The sequence below is a fragment of the Macrosteles quadrilineatus genome, unplaced genomic scaffold, assembly GCF_028750875.1.
Source record: "Macrosteles quadrilineatus isolate MER2022 unplaced genomic scaffold, UCM_ALF_1.0 Scaffold_1__1_contigs__length_201487025, whole genome shotgun sequence".
Taxonomy (NCBI): Eukaryota; Metazoa; Arthropoda; class Insecta; order Hemiptera; family Cicadellidae; genus Macrosteles; species Macrosteles quadrilineatus.
The window spans coordinates 166,068,374-166,086,647 of record NW_026542594.1 but is presented as its reverse complement, the minus strand read 5'-3'; the positions used below and the strand labels follow the sequence as shown (position 1 = coordinate 166,086,647).

General features: G+C 32.7%; 1 protein-coding gene across 1 annotated transcript; it reads left to right on the top strand.

The window, feature by feature from the left end:
- Positions 1 to 2,915: 2,915 nt before the first annotated feature.
- Positions 2,916 to 4,326, top strand: LOC128982818 (cuticle protein 5-like). The gene is made up of 2 exons (XM_054401838.1): positions 2,916 to 2,933; positions 3,597 to 4,326. Exons 1-2 carry the CDS (start codon positions 2,922 to 2,924, stop codon positions 4,161 to 4,163), a joined length of 579 nt encoding a protein of 192 aa, XP_054257813.1. The 5' UTR covers positions 2,916 to 2,921; the 3' UTR covers positions 4,164 to 4,326.
- The last annotated feature ends 13,948 nt before the right edge of the window (positions 4,327 to 18,274 follow it).

The following is an 18,274-nucleotide window of genomic DNA, read 5'->3' as shown; positions in this document are numbered from 1 at the left end:
TTTAAGTTACAATTATACTAACACGATCTGTCATGCCGACACAAAACAGCGATAAATACACAAATTTAAGATACAACCATACTAACACGACCCGTCTTGGGGGTTATGTTTACACAAACTCAAATAGTAAATAAATGTACTCAATGTGTTTCATTGAATTGAAAAGTAAATAACAGCAATAAAATTATACAGCTGATCAAAATGTAAACAATTATGTTCTTCATAAGGATAACATGGGAAGTTTCAAAGCCACTGGGGCAGAGCCCAAGGGACTTTTTCAAAAATGTAAGGTCAGTTTGCAAATCTACGCGACACGCTCTTTCCAATGAGACGTCAATGGATAAAATCGGTTAGGAAATGGCGGAGAAGTTCAACCGACAAACTTTCGTGTAGCGTATTAATTATATAGATTTGATTAATTTGATCAACCTAAGAATTACCTCATCAACTGAAACGTTTTTCACTTTCAAATTTTGATTGTAAATAATCGAATGTATCAAGAGTGCTCCTCGATTGCTGTTGTCGATTTTAGTTAATCTGTGCACTGTTGTTTGTTTAGTTATAGTCAGTATAATGAAAGCAAAAAGATCATAATGGAGAAATAGTTAAGGGCTCTTGGCAACAACTCTTTATTTTTAATAGCAATTCTGAACGAAATACACCTTTGAGCTAATCAAAAATGTAAGCAGAATACACAGTTTTCATTTTTCGAAATAGTTAGTAGGAAAAAACTAAGAAATCTAGTCCATAACAATAGTCCTTGCTCGGTCATAAAACTTTATCTCGCGTCAAAAAGAGTTACTTTATCTTTTAGAGACGTAATATACGATTAAACTGTAAAACCTACTCGGGTGTTATAATAAAAAAGCATAGTGCTCTTTTAATGTGACGATGTGGTTTCCAGTTTCAGTTGTAAGAATGGTGTTACATCTCTTTATGTAGATTATTTCAAAAGCATTCTTATTAAATACTTTTTAATACATAATAAGCTATAACATAATCTGTTAGTCTCAGATTAAAACTTAGCCTTAAGACAAATATGAGATTACTGAATCCTCACAATTAAGTCGTTACACGTTCTTACGAAAACCAACAAAATGCACGAAGAACTCTTATATTACAATTCATGTTTCTTAAAAAGTGTAATATTAGTATTTGTGGTATTTGATAATAGTCTAAATATTTGATTTACCTACGTAGTGTCCTATCAGTGATTTAACTACACCATAGACAAATATAATTAAATATATACAATCAGCAGTGATGCGATTAGCATAAGTCCTGCCGCCCACCGCTGCGAGTTGCAAATTTCGTGCGCAGCAAAAGCACGGCGCTCCCAGCGGTGGACGCCAGAACTTATGCTAACCACAGCACTGCTGACGGTCTATATTTAATTCTTTTTGTCCATGACTAGACGCAAATATGAGGTATACTTAGTCATACTTTTAAATTCCAACTCATGTAAAAATAATTAAGAATATAATACAGTTCTGACAATTGTTATGTAATTAAGTTAATATCGCATATTAAGCATTTAGAAATCCAATTATATACGGTATTTCCCTTTTTACCAAAGAAGCCAACAGTATTATTTTTAAATCCTCTTAATCCTCCACATTATTCGGTCTTAACTTGGGCAACTCCAGAGCCCTGATAAGTACCTTGAGATTCCGCAGTCGGATTAAACAGAGCTTTGACTTTGCGAGGTTCACCTCCGATACGTTTAAATTCCTTACAATGCTGCTTACAGTTCATCCTAATTAGTTACATAGAATTTTAGGTTTAGTCTGAACAGGTAATATTGTGAATTATATTATTCTAATGATGCTGACTTGAAGATGCTTTTGCTCATTGATCTTAAACTTTCTGTTAATTCATATTTGACTGGACTCTCCATGATGTATGTGTCTGCTGTATGAATCTAATATAAGTATGAAGGCACACTTTTTTCTTGTATATACACTATAAATAATACTATCATAAACGATTTGAATTTTTAACGTCATCTATTTTATGAGTGATCGATTTTCATTCACTTTCCTTTAACTGTACACTATGTTATGTGAAAATCATTGTGTATCGACTAATTAAAAATATATAACACTAAATTACTTACGTAATCCCGACGCAACTCACCAAATGTTTTAATATTAGTAGAACATGTGTCATTGTAAAAACACTATCGTTAACTTCAGGTACAGTAATTAATGTAGGTTACCCATTTTGTAATTTAAATAAAACAGTTTTTAAATTTAACAGATTTTCTTTATTTTTTGGAATATGCTGTAATTTAAAAGAAGCAAACAACTGAAGTCTTAATCTGGTAGGTAATACCAACAAAAAAAGTATAAGTCATAAATTCCCACGGGGGGGAGGGTTTCATATTGGTAGCTTGTGGTCTAAGGGGGGAAGAACAGAAACTAGCCAGTATGTAAAAAGCAAATGGATATAGTATCTATTGTATAAAAATGTTTGGTAGATGAAATCATGGACAGCGGTGCTTAGTATGAAACCAATACTTTTCACATGATTTAACCACTAACATAGCAAAGAACAGAGGTTGCCTATTCTTAAAGACCAGTTAAAACTTTCTAGAACCTAGTAACTTCTTGTCGACAGTTTTCTCAATCCAAAGAACACAGTTTTTTACTCCTACAGTTCATTAGGTCTAAATGGTTAGTAAAACTAATAAAATAGAAACACAACTGATGAGATAATTTACTATTCATAAAGGTTTTAGTCGTATAGTATACAACATGACAGTATATTTAATTAAAAGTATAGTTACAGCGAAGCATTCCAAGGATGTTGCTGAATCTCAGGATATTGCCTCACACACAGAGAGTACAGTCATTGACCAATGGTTAAGTATAAATACAGCACAGTGCTCTCACCAACACAGAACATTCTTACACTCCAACATGGACACTTTGGTGAGTATGTTCACTCATTACTACTTCATTGAAGACAATGTCATATTTTGTGCTACTGCTTTGTTTAAGTTTTATTTGTTAATATTACAGTATAAATTAGTACCGTACCTACTGTAGCAACGAGTATTGTTATATGTACTTATACAATCTAAATTAATAAAACATGAACATGTTAATTATAAAATAAGTTAGTTAAATTATAAATTTGTTGCGTGTGCAAAGGCATTATTATATTACAAACTAATTATATTATATTATAAACCGTATGCATTCAAGAATCTATAGACATATAGGTTACCAGCAAATAATATCTAATTTTTAAAGCTATTGGAACATATTAAATTTACTAGTAGTATGCATGCACCTATAACAGATAAATGACTTTTAAATAACTTTTGATTTTCAAAGAAAATCAAGAAACGTGTTCCGATTATAAATTGGCCCTTTACAACGTTTCTTGTGTTTAAAACTACACAACGTTTCTGGAGGTGGATCAATATCTCCCATTTTCAAGTTGAATTCATATTATACAATAATGGGACATGCCATTTAATAATATACAGATTAAATTGATGTTGACTTTCTATTTTTTTCTGAATTGCTCTCATTTTATTTCTTATGTAAATTCTCAAATCTTGAATTAACACAATCCTTATTTTGCAGTACTTTGTACTTTTTGTTGCCCTATACACCCAGAGTGTGTACTGCAGCTACTATCACGGACCCACCGCCAAGCCTGTCGTCCTCCACAACGGCTACCTGGCAGACACCCATGAGGTAGCAGCAGCCAAGAACGCTCATCTCGCCGCTCTAGCCAAAGAATCTCACTCTCACTACGGAGGAGACTACGGATACAGTCACGGCCAGGAATACAGTGGCTCTTATGACGACCATCATGGAGACATCAGGTACCACGGACCCACCGCCATCCCACATGTCCTGCATGACGGACATATCGCAGACACTCACGAGGTGGCCGCTGCTAAGGCTGAGCATTTCGCCGCTGTAGCCAAGGCCAAGGCTCACGGATGCTACGGCGACCACTACAGTGGCAGATACGCCTCAGACTACGGCACCGACCATGGACACTCCCATCATTTGGTGCCTTACCACAGACCCCTCGCCAAGCCCGTGGTGCTCAAGTCCGGATACCTGGCAGACACTCACGAGGTCGCTGCCGCCAGGGAACATCATCTGCAGGCTTTGCACAAAAATGATAACTATTACTAAGTTAAATGTTTACAATAAAATTACGTCTACCAAATACCTTTTTAGTAATATCTAAGTCTACCATTTTATATAAACTAGTGGTCGTCCTGTGGTCGAAACTCGACCAAAAATAATTAATGTACAGACTTCTCTATTTTCTCCCCACACTGTAAATAAAACATGTGATTGGGATTTCTTCCATTTGTTTTGATTTTCTGTTTACATTTTGTTGTTATTTCGTCACCATCATGGCAACCCAGCTGGTCCATGTTAATTTGTTGAAGTTTTCAAATTCGTTTTTTGTGCTTATTTTTTAGCCTATTTTAATTTATAAAGGGATTCTGCACATCTACAGGCAAATATCTTTCTAACAGTATGCGTAGATTTCCCCTGCGATGCACACGAGCTGAGAAAAAAGGTTAAAAAAAAAAACATGCTTGCCTATTAATATATAGATAGATAAAACTAAACCAATTAAAAATTAATAAGGCAGTCTGTGTCTGTATCTGCAATGCACGTAAGGTTAGTAGCATTTATTGCTGCCTGGTAATTTTTTTGTCTTGTTAGCAGTAATTTTCAGTAAAATTATTATTTTGTTCATTGGTGCGCTCACGATTAGAATATGCATCAGTTGTATGGTATCCTCATCAGCTTTACCTTGTAGACATGATTGAGGCGATTCAAAAAAGATTTTTAAGATTTATGTATTTTAAAACATTTGGTCACTATACATTCAACATCTCATACCACCAGCTCTTGACCATGTTTGATATGACTAGTCTCAGTGACAGAAGGAAGTTGGCCGCCTTATCTTATCTACATAAACTGGTGAGCGGTGTTCTGGACGATAGTGACTTGCTGGGACAAATCAATTTTCACGTTCCACGACACAATTCACGCAGCACTCTTGTATTTACCCCTCGTTACTCTCGTACCAATCTTGGATTCAATTCTCCACTAAATATTATGTCTCGCACTTGTAATTCCTATCAATTTGATATATTTCATTTATCACTAAAAAAGTTAAATGTCTGTTTGTTAAATGAATTCAAACTTTCTTATCAACGTTAATTTATAATTTTTCTAAATAGTACATATTTATTTGTTATATATTTATATTATATTTATTATATTTGATTCATGACCATCAGTATTATTTTAGTTAGTATAAATTCTCTTGTTACTGTATATTTAAATTTTATATTGTCATTCTTATTTATATTCTTATTTATATTTTATATTCTTTATTTATATTTTGAGTGAAACTGTCACCATTGAAGACGGACATTTTTTCCCTAGTTGTGTTATTATTAATTGTAATATCATGTTAACATTCCTGTTATTTGATTAATGCTACAAAGTAATTGGCATGTGCTGTTTTGTAGCATTGAAAATAAAATAAATAAATAAATAAATTTTAATTTCCTCATGGTAAATGAATATTATACAGGGTGGTTAACTTAAGGTGTCTCAAATTTATTTCAGACGAACCGTTGGTCCTACAATGATTAACTAAAACAATTTCCTACTAAATATTCCCCAAGGAATAAGGTAAATAATTTATTTTTAATAGTTTTTGAATACCGGGTGTTAAATCAATCAAAACATTAAACATATAATTACATTACATAATTTTAAAGCCCTATTATAAAGAAACATTTTGGTGGAAATAGAACTATGTGCTGTCTGACATATCAATCTTGTTGAAGTTTTTTAGTTTTGGGTAACGGCTGTGTAAATATAAAAAAGATTGTTTTAATTTCTTTGTTCTAAAGATAATATTACAATATCGGATACCATAATAAATATTAGCTCATAAGGAATGCGATATTTGAATCATCGTAAAGATATATGCAACTTCAAGAAAAATTCAGGTTATTCCGTAAAATCAAACTTTTCGAAAAAGTGGCCGTTATTTTGAAACGGCTTCAGATAATTTAGTTATGTTTTCACCAAAACTTTTCTTTTTAATAGGGATTTAAAATTATGTAAAATACAATACATGTTTGCGTTTGATAATTCCGAGATTCGGACTGTAGCCCTCTAGTTTTTTATCACCCTGTATTCTAAAAACATTAAAAATATTTTTTACGGTATTCCTTGTAGTCGATTTAGCGGAAAATAATGTTATTTAATCATTGTAGGACCAACGCTACGCATGAAATCTATTTGAGACTCATTAAGTGAACCACTCTTTTTAATAGTTTTCAGGTAACTGTATAATATTATCTACCTAAAAATATATAGATATGTATATAGATATGTTATAGATATGACTAAAATGATAAAACTCCCACGACGGATAATGACCAGTTAGCATAGCACCATAATGGTAAATACGGTATAACTCAAGTCATTACCATTTGACTAAGCTATTGAATTACCATAATAGTTTTACACTGTTGGTGTTGGTTTAAACATAGCCGTCAGATCTTGCACTTCTGTAGGATACAACGAGGGCCAGGTGTTGTGTAGTAGCGTCATCTGTCGCGAATAGTTTGTGGTGTAGCGGACAATGTTCACTACACTATAACTATTTAATTACCATAATAAATTTATGGTTGGGGTCTTACAGCTAAGTACAGCTGTGTTGTCATATTTATGGGAACGATAATTGAGCGATACATATCGTTGACCTCTTTGCTTAATTGTTAGCAGCTAACGTTTATTATTTCATATTTTATATAGCACAAGACACGAAAAGTGAATCCTATCACTAAAATCTCCATCTATTGGATTACTTTCATTATATGCATTGACTGTTGAGATTTTTTCAAATATTATATTTATTTAAAGTTGATAGAAATACAATTTTCGGTTATGTCTGCCAATTTACTTTCATATTTTAAAAGTTTACATTCTTAGGCTATATAATATTTAGATAGATTTTAATTAAAAAGAGTAAGAATTAAAATTGATAAAAACTCAAGTAAAAGAAGTACAGAAACTTGTTTCTTACTTTTAATTTTAACATAATGTTACAACTGTATCGTTATGATAATTGTGCTTCGAGCTTTATTTACAACTTGCATGGTAAAACCAATAATAAAATTTTTTAAATGTACAGTCAATGGTGACATGATAACGCATCAAAGTCCATTAGGTTGTTATCTGCGTTAGTTTTCTCTGTGTTGTTATTTTATGCACAAATGGCAACATTTAACTGACTGCACAGTGCACAGTGATCGAAGATGGCGAGTACGATAGGTCAACCATGTAACATGAACATAACATTAGGTTTGGACATGAGCATGATCTATAAGACGATCTGTCATTGCTGCTTAGTTGCATGTTTGGGTTAATTAGTTCATGCTTAAACCTTCAAAACTGATTAAATCAAATAGACGACCGTCATACCTCATATTCCTTAATCTAAATATGATATAGGAATATTTATCTATATCTTTAAAATAATATAAAAAATGTATGCCTGACGATGGCGGAGATGTTTAAATAACCACCGAAACATATGTAGCAATTTCGACACTACATGTTAAGGATTATCTGACGAGGTATGTTTAACCATTATTTGTCATATTAACACAATCCTGGGGCTATGAAAATGAATTTTAATACAAATAGACCTTGGATACTGCAAGTGAACTTCTTATTTAGTTTTAAATCTAAAGTTTTGACATTATAGTCGGCTTATTACCCGTGTTTAGAGAGGTTTGAAATACCATTTGTTTAACTCATATTTTAGGGTAGTATTTCAATAGTTTAAATCGACAACGTAGCAAAAACTTGAAAAAAATCTAATCAAACATAATTTTTCGAATTGATGATCGATTAGGATAATAAACTGTTAAGGTTGTTCATGTTTGATGTGTTAAAAAAGACAAACTATTTTTTATTTACTATAAGTCTCTGTTTATTTAGTTACAGGTTATTTAGAGCTGTTGTGTTGTCTCTAAAACACCACTTTTATTTACCTGGTGTTAAAAATGAATTGTTATTTGAATTTTTTAAAGCTATACCTAATATTTGAATGTGTATGATATGCTTATAATGAAACGAAGCTAGAAATATATAGCTTACTTGATGTAGCCTTTTTCATGCAGTTTTTTTACCACCCAAGATTCCTGAATATCATAAATTTCTTATTTCAACTTACATTTATTTAAGAGTTATTGTTTGATAATTATTAGTACATTTAATGCCAATATACTCTTATGCGCTTCTAATTAAAATAAAATCTTAACAATGTTCAATTATTTGTCAAATAATATTAAAATGTTGTAATTTGAACTACATCAAAACCATTTAAATAAACTAAAAACCATATACAACACACCGTTAACAATATGAAATACTGTACTTATAGTTCAGATTTTCACAGAGGAGTGTGAAATATAAAACATGTTCCGATAAAGATTTGAGTTTATGCGTGATGCATCTAGGTGACGTCAGTTCGTGCTGACAACACGTAGCGGCTTATATCTTCAACCTCGGTCTTTACACTTCAATCTTCGACATTCATATGTTAATGACAGGTTTGAAGGGAGCTGAACACCTTCACGAAAATACATATTTTCTCCCTCTCCATTGAATATTGAATGACATATTTTTCCAACCAGGTATGATGTAGTTACAATTTGATGCAGGGTTAAATATATGTATGTGCAGCATAATATATACAGATTCATTTTATACCAATACTGTTTAAACCATTAATCACATTAGCCACAATATGTGTTTAACCTACAAAATATGAGATCTTGTATATGCCATTGATGTACAGGATGGTCATAAATTTTTGGACACATTTTAAGATTATATAAACAAACAACCAAGAAACTTATAATCATGGGAATTGTTCTTTATATAGAACATTTTAAACAGTTTTATACAGTAACTGTAAAACAATAATTATATAAATGTCAGTGATTGTAAAAATTTGTAAAACAATTTGTAAAAATCACTTTAAAAGTAGGTTTAAGCTATGTTTTTTTTTCTCAATGACTTGTGTTGTAACATAGTCAGCAATCAGCTTGGATAGCATGGAAAAACCAACAATGGACCTTTCTACACCAGCTGTGTATGACATTTGGTGAATCAAACCTTAAGTAAAAACATACTAGGGTGAAATAAAAAGCAAAGTCTTTGGTTTCATGAACGCAAATCAGTAAAGACTGTTAGAAGAAGGCTTCGTTTAGAGTATGGTCTTAATTTTCCTTGTAACAATTCTATAAAATGGTGGTACAGACATTTCGAACGACTGGGAAGTGTCTAACATATAGTCTAAAGGTTCCTCACCTCAGAAGAACATAACTTACAATAACAGTTTGAGTGATTTTTACAGTCTTTTTATAACTACTTTTCATAATTGCTGACATTTTAATTTTTTCAGTTACTGTACAAAACTGTTTTAAATTTGCAATTTAATGAAACAATTCCCATGTTTCTATGCTGCTTGGTTATTTATATATTTTTTCTTAAAATGTGTACAAAAATTAATGACCAACCTATTGAATCTTAAGGTAGAGTATTTTAGCATTACATTTACATCAAGTATATGTACAAAAGTTACAAGTATAAGTACACAATATACAAAACTCGTATAAAAAATGCAGATCCTGATTATTGTACGAATGGTTGAACTAATCGGAACAACACACCAACAACTCGCTTCAATAAGTGCGTTTGAGCACACAGCAATACTTTTTAGTATGTTGAACATTGGAAATCAGTATAAAACATTTATTAGTTCTTTCAGTGGCCCCGATGTAATTTACAGAGAACCTTTCCACTGCTGTCCCTTATTGAGATTTAAGACTTAGATCAAAATAAAAGAATGATTTCGAACTTTTTAGGAGTAAAATTTATAGCTATTCCAATTCACCTTGTGATTTTGCAAAAGCCGCATCATTAATTCTGGTTGAACGGGTGTCGGAGCCGTGGTGTTTAAGGTTTTGTCATTAATCATGATTGGAATCTGTTGGCGAACCTCTCCATTAGTTTTTATTTCCCTAGAGAACTGACCTATTGACTTCTCTCAATCCTGTTCAAATGAAGTTTTTCGTATTTTCCCAATAATAACTCTTAGCCAAACAGTATTTATAATTTGTTTTTCATTTTACGTGGTTAAAAACCTATCTACTTATGATGAAAAGTCCTTAACATAGTTGCAAAAAATTTTTAATCACAATAATAAAAACAAATATTAGCTTTTCAATGTTTGAATTCCGCTCGCATTATTTATATAGATTTCAATTAATAATTTCTAATTCAACAATCACAATTTCTTTGTAAAAGAAAATGTATAATACAATCTACACCTTGGCACATTATACTCAGTTCACAAAACTTAGGCTTCCTAGCTGAATAAATCCACCCCTCCACTTGACGCTACCTTTGAAACAACAGCTCCACAGCTGAGGTTTGCCAGAACGTCAATCAGCTGCGAAATTATGTTTTAAGCAACAAAAAAAAGTGGAGGGAAAACCTCCTCTCAAGCCGCCCAATTTTTGAAAACCAACTATAGTAATAGATACACACTCCATTTTGGCTGTTAAATAACTTAATCCTAGCGATTTGCTAGTGCCATGTCACAGAGATTATTTCTCTAACAAACAAAAAAAGAACACGACATTGAAATGAATTCTGCATATTTTTTACAAGGCTGTTATTGTCAATTCATATGATTTTTATACTCAAAGATTGACCTCTAAAACAACGACTTTACAGTCAAGTCAAGCCTGAGGGAGCCAACCAGCCGAAAGAAGCATCTACTGATTGTAACAGGGAACCTCTTTAGAGGACGACAGATTCGAGACATCCAGGTACAACAGAAGTAACAAACAAAATCAACATCAGATCCTCCCCTACAACAAATACCGCACTGCATCTAGCATCACAAATCCTCATACACAGTAACATGGGGGAAATAACCGACAGTATTTAGATATGTTACACTAAATCTCCGAATTCGGCCAATGTCCGAAATTTCTACCCACTCCGCGATGTGGATAGTGTGAAATACCCACGTCGCGGAGTGAGCATTTTATTTCGGACATTGGCCGAAACGAAATGCCCAGACCGCGTTGTGGGTAAAATGATTTACTCAAACACCGATGTCAACACCTTCTTCGGCGATTCAGTAAATTCAAAATACCCACAACGCGATGTGAGCAAAATGATTGCCCAAGTCGGGTAGTGGGTATTTCTAGTTTGCACAAACGCCGACTAGTAGTATATAAACTACCGTATAGGCCTACCCATAAATCTACATGAAATCCACAATCACTAGGTAAAATAAATAAAATTTATGTATATGATTTTAACTATTTCATGCATAAATAGCATTTTAGAAAATACAAGAAAACAGCAAATTACTGAATAGGAACCAAAATATAAAAAGGTCCATTACACATACATTGAAATTATGTTTATTCCGCTTTGCAAAAATAGGCGTTTTGGTAGCCTTAAAACAGCAACATTAAAGGAAACACAAAGCACGTGCAGGTCCGTCCATCCTAAGCAGATAGTGCAAATGGTGGGAGTAACATGTCTAAACATAAATTCGGCGTTTGCACAAACTAGAAATACCCACAACCCGACGTGGGCAATCCCTCTTGCTCACATCGCGTTGTAGGTATTTTAGATTTGCTCAATCGCCGAAGAACGTTATGACTTCGGCATTTGAGTGAATCAATTTACCCACAACGCGGTCTGGGCATTTCACTTCGGCCAATGTCCGAACAAAATGCTCACTTCGCGACGTGGGTATTTCACACCATCCACATCGCGGAGTGGGTAGAAATTTCGGACATTGTCCGAATTCGGAGATTGAGTGTAACAGATATATGTTCTACACAATTAATAAAAATATAGAGCTCATTTAAAATGAATGGTAATGATTCATGGTTCATGGTTTGATATGGCTTTTAAAATGTGCGTTATAAAATTTATGTGTTTTTATTAATTTAACAGGATTTAAAGCATACCCCCACCGCAGCAAACCTACAGACTAAGTAAATTTTAAATTGCCAGATTGTAATTCCACATAGATATATTTAAATACCATTAGTTTTAACGAGTTCCTAGGCTTTCTGCTACAGGGAGGGTAATAAACTGAGTGTTTTGGTAAAAAAAGTCTAGTACAAAATAAATAAATTGGCTAAGTTTGATCAAAATATATCCATAAACAGGCAAACTACAACAAGTTTACTTATTCTCCTGAAGAATAAAGAGCTTGGCGGCTTCAAACTTACATTTGCCCGTCCACATAGACTAACCGCCCGTGCGTGGATCGTTTACAGCAAAGCAAGGAGTAAGCCGGTATTGTACAAAGGTGATCTGTACTGATAAAATGTTTTCAGCAGTGACCAGGATCCGCACGACATCGTTGCCTTGGGCCCGAAGTCCGCGACCGTACCGACCGAGCCACCGATTCACTACAACAACAATAACAATAACAAGGGAATTTCGAATTTACAATGTTTTAAATTTCATCCGTAACCAATAACCGTACAGTAACCATATACGAATTTATTTGTTCTTTTAAGTTCATTAAAATGGTTAAAGATATATTGAACACTAGCTGTTGTACCCGTGCTTTGCAACGGGAAGAGGACACAAAATAGAAACATTTTAATCTTTACATCTGTTGCATATAATAGTTACACATAACGCTTTTAGAAACAAAATTCAACTTTTATGGCCTTAATAAAAACGTTTAAGTTATGACTTTTAAATCTGGTAAGTAGTGGATACCACCATTTTGGTTTTGATTAATTTTAAATCTTGTGTATGCTGATATGAGAAAAACTGACCAAATCTCCGAATAAAACTTTCACATACATGATTTACCTTCATTTCCCTTAATTACATATCTTTTCTCTTTATTTTTGACATTAAAAAATTTCAATTTTGAAGTTGAAATACTTTTTTTTTTTTAATACTTTACTACTTGAATACTTTTTTTAATTTCACTCCTCTTCATATTAAATCACAAATCCTTCCATCTTCAGTTTCTTCACTCCCAATAAATCATTAGCAAAACTAAGTCAGCTGTTATAGACCTTAGTAATATTGCTGTGCCTTATCAATACAGTCTTTTGAAATATTAAAGAAATTATATTTATAATACGAAAAATGTTAAACAAATAATTTAGCATTAAGGACAGCAGACAAAACTAATAAGATTATCAATGCATCAAGGACTAAAAAAATGTAATAGCAAATACAGTATATGTTTCATTGCATTTCTGATTCTACTCTACAAAAATATACACAAACAACTTAATATACAAACCAGTTCTTTTAATCTAGTTTCATGTCCATTACCTTTACATTTTCACACAAACATAGTAACAGATATTTCATTGATTTTAGAAACAAAAGAATGTGATGTGTGTACTGCTTAGTTTTATGCTATTTTCCTTGGTTTTATTTAATTAGTGGTGTGACAAAACACAAATAATAAATATATCAAATTAATAAAGTAAATGTGAACTGAAAGCTATGTTAAGATAAAATTAGAGTTTTTTGTATTACCATTTCATAATTAAATATAGTTACACTTACACATATAAAACAGATTTTAGAACACAAAAATCTATGTACAATTTAGTTATTGATGGCATTCTTTAGTTTAATTTAAGCATGCTAGGAAAACACAATAACTAAATTTACCTAATATACAAAAAAACAATGTAATGTGGAAGTTATGTTAAGTTAATCTAACACATGTTAAGCAGTTCGAATTTATTTAAAGTAGCCTCCTAATACATACAAAACATCTATATATTGTAATTTTCTTAATGTTTCCATGAAAATATATCAATAACATTATTTGCATATCACTTAAGACACTATAAAAATCGAAAGCAGAGCCTGAGCTGATACAGCAACGCTTTTAGAATATTTTTTTTATTTCTATAATCATTGACATAGTTTTTGAATAAATGATCTTTGGTAAATTTTTAGATTAAATAAACCAACCACATAATTGTGTGAAATATTATATTTAATTTCACTGGATCAGCTGTCTTAAATTGGAAATATGCAATTTGGCAGTTCTTCTTGTTAACATTGAAATGTCAAAGCAAATGTAAACATTGTGAGTACCTACTCCCATTGCAGCCATGGAGACCAATCAATATTTACTTTTAAAATCCTCACCTCATAACTTTTAAAGCCAAAGGGGCAAAGCCCACGGTCAGTATTAAAGTGTGAATAGTTCTATAATGGTCCTTGGTATGGTAGCTATATTTTTGTAAAGTTTAAGCCTTGTTGTTTCAGTAGTTTTTGCGCCTATTAGTAATACACATACAGACAGACACCATTAGATTTTTTATAATAGTATAGATTTGTATTTTTTCAGGGTTAAAAATGAGAAAACCTCATTTTTATTCCATAAACCCCGTTCCCATAGTCCGATCATGCTGGTTTGCAAGATGATGTCATCAAAATCGGACCAAAATTAATCAAGTTATCGTGTTTACGGACACACACATATACAAGTTTGAACGAATAGTGTTTTTGGCCTCTGGGGACATCTAAATGGTAAAGTAATCGTGTATGGTCCCGGGTCTTGGTCTTACCGTGCACCTATGGTAATTAGCTACTTAACTATAGGGATATTTGCAAAAACTAATGAGGTATTTGTGTACAATCACATTTGTTATATTTATAAAAAATCCAAAAATAGTAGTGCATATATAGTTGTATTAAAAAATAACATCTAAGAACTAAAAATGGAACTATATTAATTACATAGATTGGGAAAAATACAAATGCAATCATTTTTGGCGTAGACTGAAAAATGTGCGGGATTTCAGGAGTATTGGGTTTAAAAAATGCAACGTAACATTTAACTTAGCATAATGTACCACTCAAAACATCTTTCATAGAAATGTGTCAAACATGAATTAATAAATAAGAAATGATTTAAATATTACAAAGTCTTGGGAGGCTATACAATCTTCGTCCCCGCAGTGCTACCTTATACATTTTGTTACAGCACATTTGGGAGTAGCATCTCAAAAACTCATTCCGCGCTGACACAAACTGCAAATGCATTCAAACGATGACGATTTTCTGTTTTATAACGTTAACAAAAAATCGTTAGATTTCATGACTCGTGTATCTACGAAAACTATGTTTGTGTTAATGAAAAATTTTTAATAACAGAGTATATTTAAAACGTGTTGTAATTTCACATTAATCTACCCCAACAAATCCGATATTAGGTCTATATTAGACAAGTTATATTTTTGTAGCACTAAAGTAATGTATTATGCTAATTTTCAAATTATACTATAAAATATCTAACAAAAAGCTAGCTAAACATATTTACATTTTGTACGTGGTTTCTTCATTTTCATTGCGTCAAAGCTTAATAAATAATACATGCAACTCAAGGCACTGACACGACACGAAAACATTAAGGAACGTGCACGGCTAAACACACTACCCTCATATGACTCACTAGACTCATATGACATTCAATGTTATTAACTTTTAAAAATTGCCGTGCCGCCCGCCCGTCCGTGCCGTGCTGCCGTAGGGCGCGCGCAGCATAGCTCTGTTTATAGTGCATGATGCCTACGCACCCGACGATGGAGTTATCTCCAAAACGGCCTAGTGCTAAATTAACAGGACTGCGAAGACTGTAAGTAGCCTTTATATAAAAAAATAGTGTTTAATTAGGGCTAGTGTATGATAGTAAAGATAAGAAAAAATAGTGTTCAACAGTGCTGAACAATGAATAAACTGTACTGATTTGTGGACGTGGCCAGCTTCACGTTTTTCCCCACCCACAACATTGAGAAAAAAAATATCTTCAATTACCAGAAAAATTAGTGTTAAATTATTACTGTCGAATGATCTTACTAATATTATAAATCTGAAAGTTTGTGAGTTTGTGTGTATGTTTGTGTGTGTGTTTGTGTGTGTGTTTGTGTGTGTGTGTGTTGCTCAATCACGCATAAACTACTGGACGGATTGGGATACAAATTGGCATGATGATAGCTCACATTCCCGATTAACATTAAAGCATATTCTTATCTCAAAAATCCTTTCGGGCTCTATCTATATATATATAAACCTCAAATACTACTGACTCATCCATTTATTCACTCACTCATCACGAAATCTCAGAAACCATAAGACCTAGCAACCTGAAACTTGGCAGGCATCTTCTTTTTGGGAAGTAGACGCTCACCAAGAAAGGATTTTACCCTCCGACCTCTGGGCTCCACCCCAGTGGCTCTGGAGTTTCCCATGTTAACCTTATGAGTACTCATATTTAAATGGAATTAATGAATCTTAACAGCTGTTTCAATTAAACAAGTTGGTTCTGTTTTATGAAGTTCAATAGCATTAAAGTTACAAGGATTACCAACAGGGTACAGCACTATTATTTCTTTTACATTTATGACAACAGCTAATTTGCAACCAAAAGGTGAGTGAGCGTAGCGAACGAGCTAACCCATAGCCGTCTCTAGTAATATTATATAGTAATATATTACTAGTAATATATTACTAGTAATATATTACTAGAGACGGCTATGGCCAACCTGAAGGCAAGTGAGCGCAGCGAACGAGCTCTAACCTAAAAGTGGGTGAGCGTAGCGAACGAACGTCAGGACGACATTGAGCCACGCGAACGAGATCATTTTGAAAATTAAGAAGTTAAACGGGGCAAAGCCCGTGGGTTACAGCTAGTCTATATAATAAAGCCAAAAGTACCCATGAACTTTTGAGAAAACTACAAGTCACACCCCCATAAACCATATACTTAAAATGTTCGTCATGACGAGAAACCTTGCGCAAAACTTTCCATTATGTCATAAATTGCCCTTTAAGGTCGTAATTCCTTTCTAAAGGGAAGTTTTCATACACCTAATGTTAAAAATACCTCAGCTGTACTTATTTGTTTGTTATTCTTTCAGTTTATTACCTTATTAAAATCAGGGGTGATTATTTGTTTATTTTACTGTATTTTGTTTATTTCAGGTTAACTTAACCAATCAATAGTTTTAATTAATACTTAATATGATGTCAAACGGGGTGAAGCCCGTGGGTAACAGCTGGTAAATATTAAATTTAATGCTCATCTCATGAGACTGAAACATGGGTCTCTTTTTTGGTCAATAGGTCAACCTGCACCAACCACACAAAATATTACCTTCAAAGTGGTGTAAAAAATTAGTGCTGTAAAACGGAAAAAATGTAAAAAATTTATAAATAAAAATACTTTTTAAGAATACCACGTTTTTAAACGCACTAAAAAGTAGACAATAATTTATAAATATTTTAAGAGTATAAATACTTGTAAGATTTAAAACAAAAAATGTGGAGCGCAAAGCCTGGAATTACATAGCTCACGAGCCTTCAAACAACACAGTACTTTGTTATTCATTGTTACCCTTGGTTGGAATATATTATTGATAAAATAAAAAGGATTACCTTATCCAACCACAGTTGCTGGTATGACAACTAGTTTCGTTCTTTAGAACTTCGTCTGGTCATTGTATGCAACCACATTATCAATGTATTAATACATCGTGGTATGTCAGAAGATTCTTTAAAATACTGTCAAAATCACAATAGGTAGTCAAAACTTGTCATGTTGATCAAATGATTAAAATAGAATAAAAATTTATAAAACTGGTTAAAACTGTAAATGCTGGAAAGCACTGTCTTATCACTGTCATTGACTAAATAAAACTGACTGAATCATGGGGTGTTTTCTTCTCTCCAGTGCCACCTGCATTTCAGTTTGTTTTGGTCTTCTTATTATTTTATACTTATTTGATTTGTAGCTTTTCAATATATGTATCAAATATGATATTTGACTGGAAAGAGGTCTGATAATTTAAAATGTTAAATGGGTCGAGTTTTTTTAGCTTTGTAGAGGGTGAATTCTTCTTTAACATCAAGCTTAATAAATATTTATGGTCTTACTTGTAGTATAGGTCCTAACAACAAACTAAAAACCTAGATCTACATGACCTTTTGCACACACGGATGTTTTATTTGACTGGAGTAAATCTACAGTTGTGGTGAATGCTTTTTATTCTACAAACTCAGTATGGCGTTTGGTATTAGTCCAAGACGAACAATAATCTTTAAATGTTTCAGAAAACTTAAGATTAGTCATACTCGTAAATGAGATGCAAACT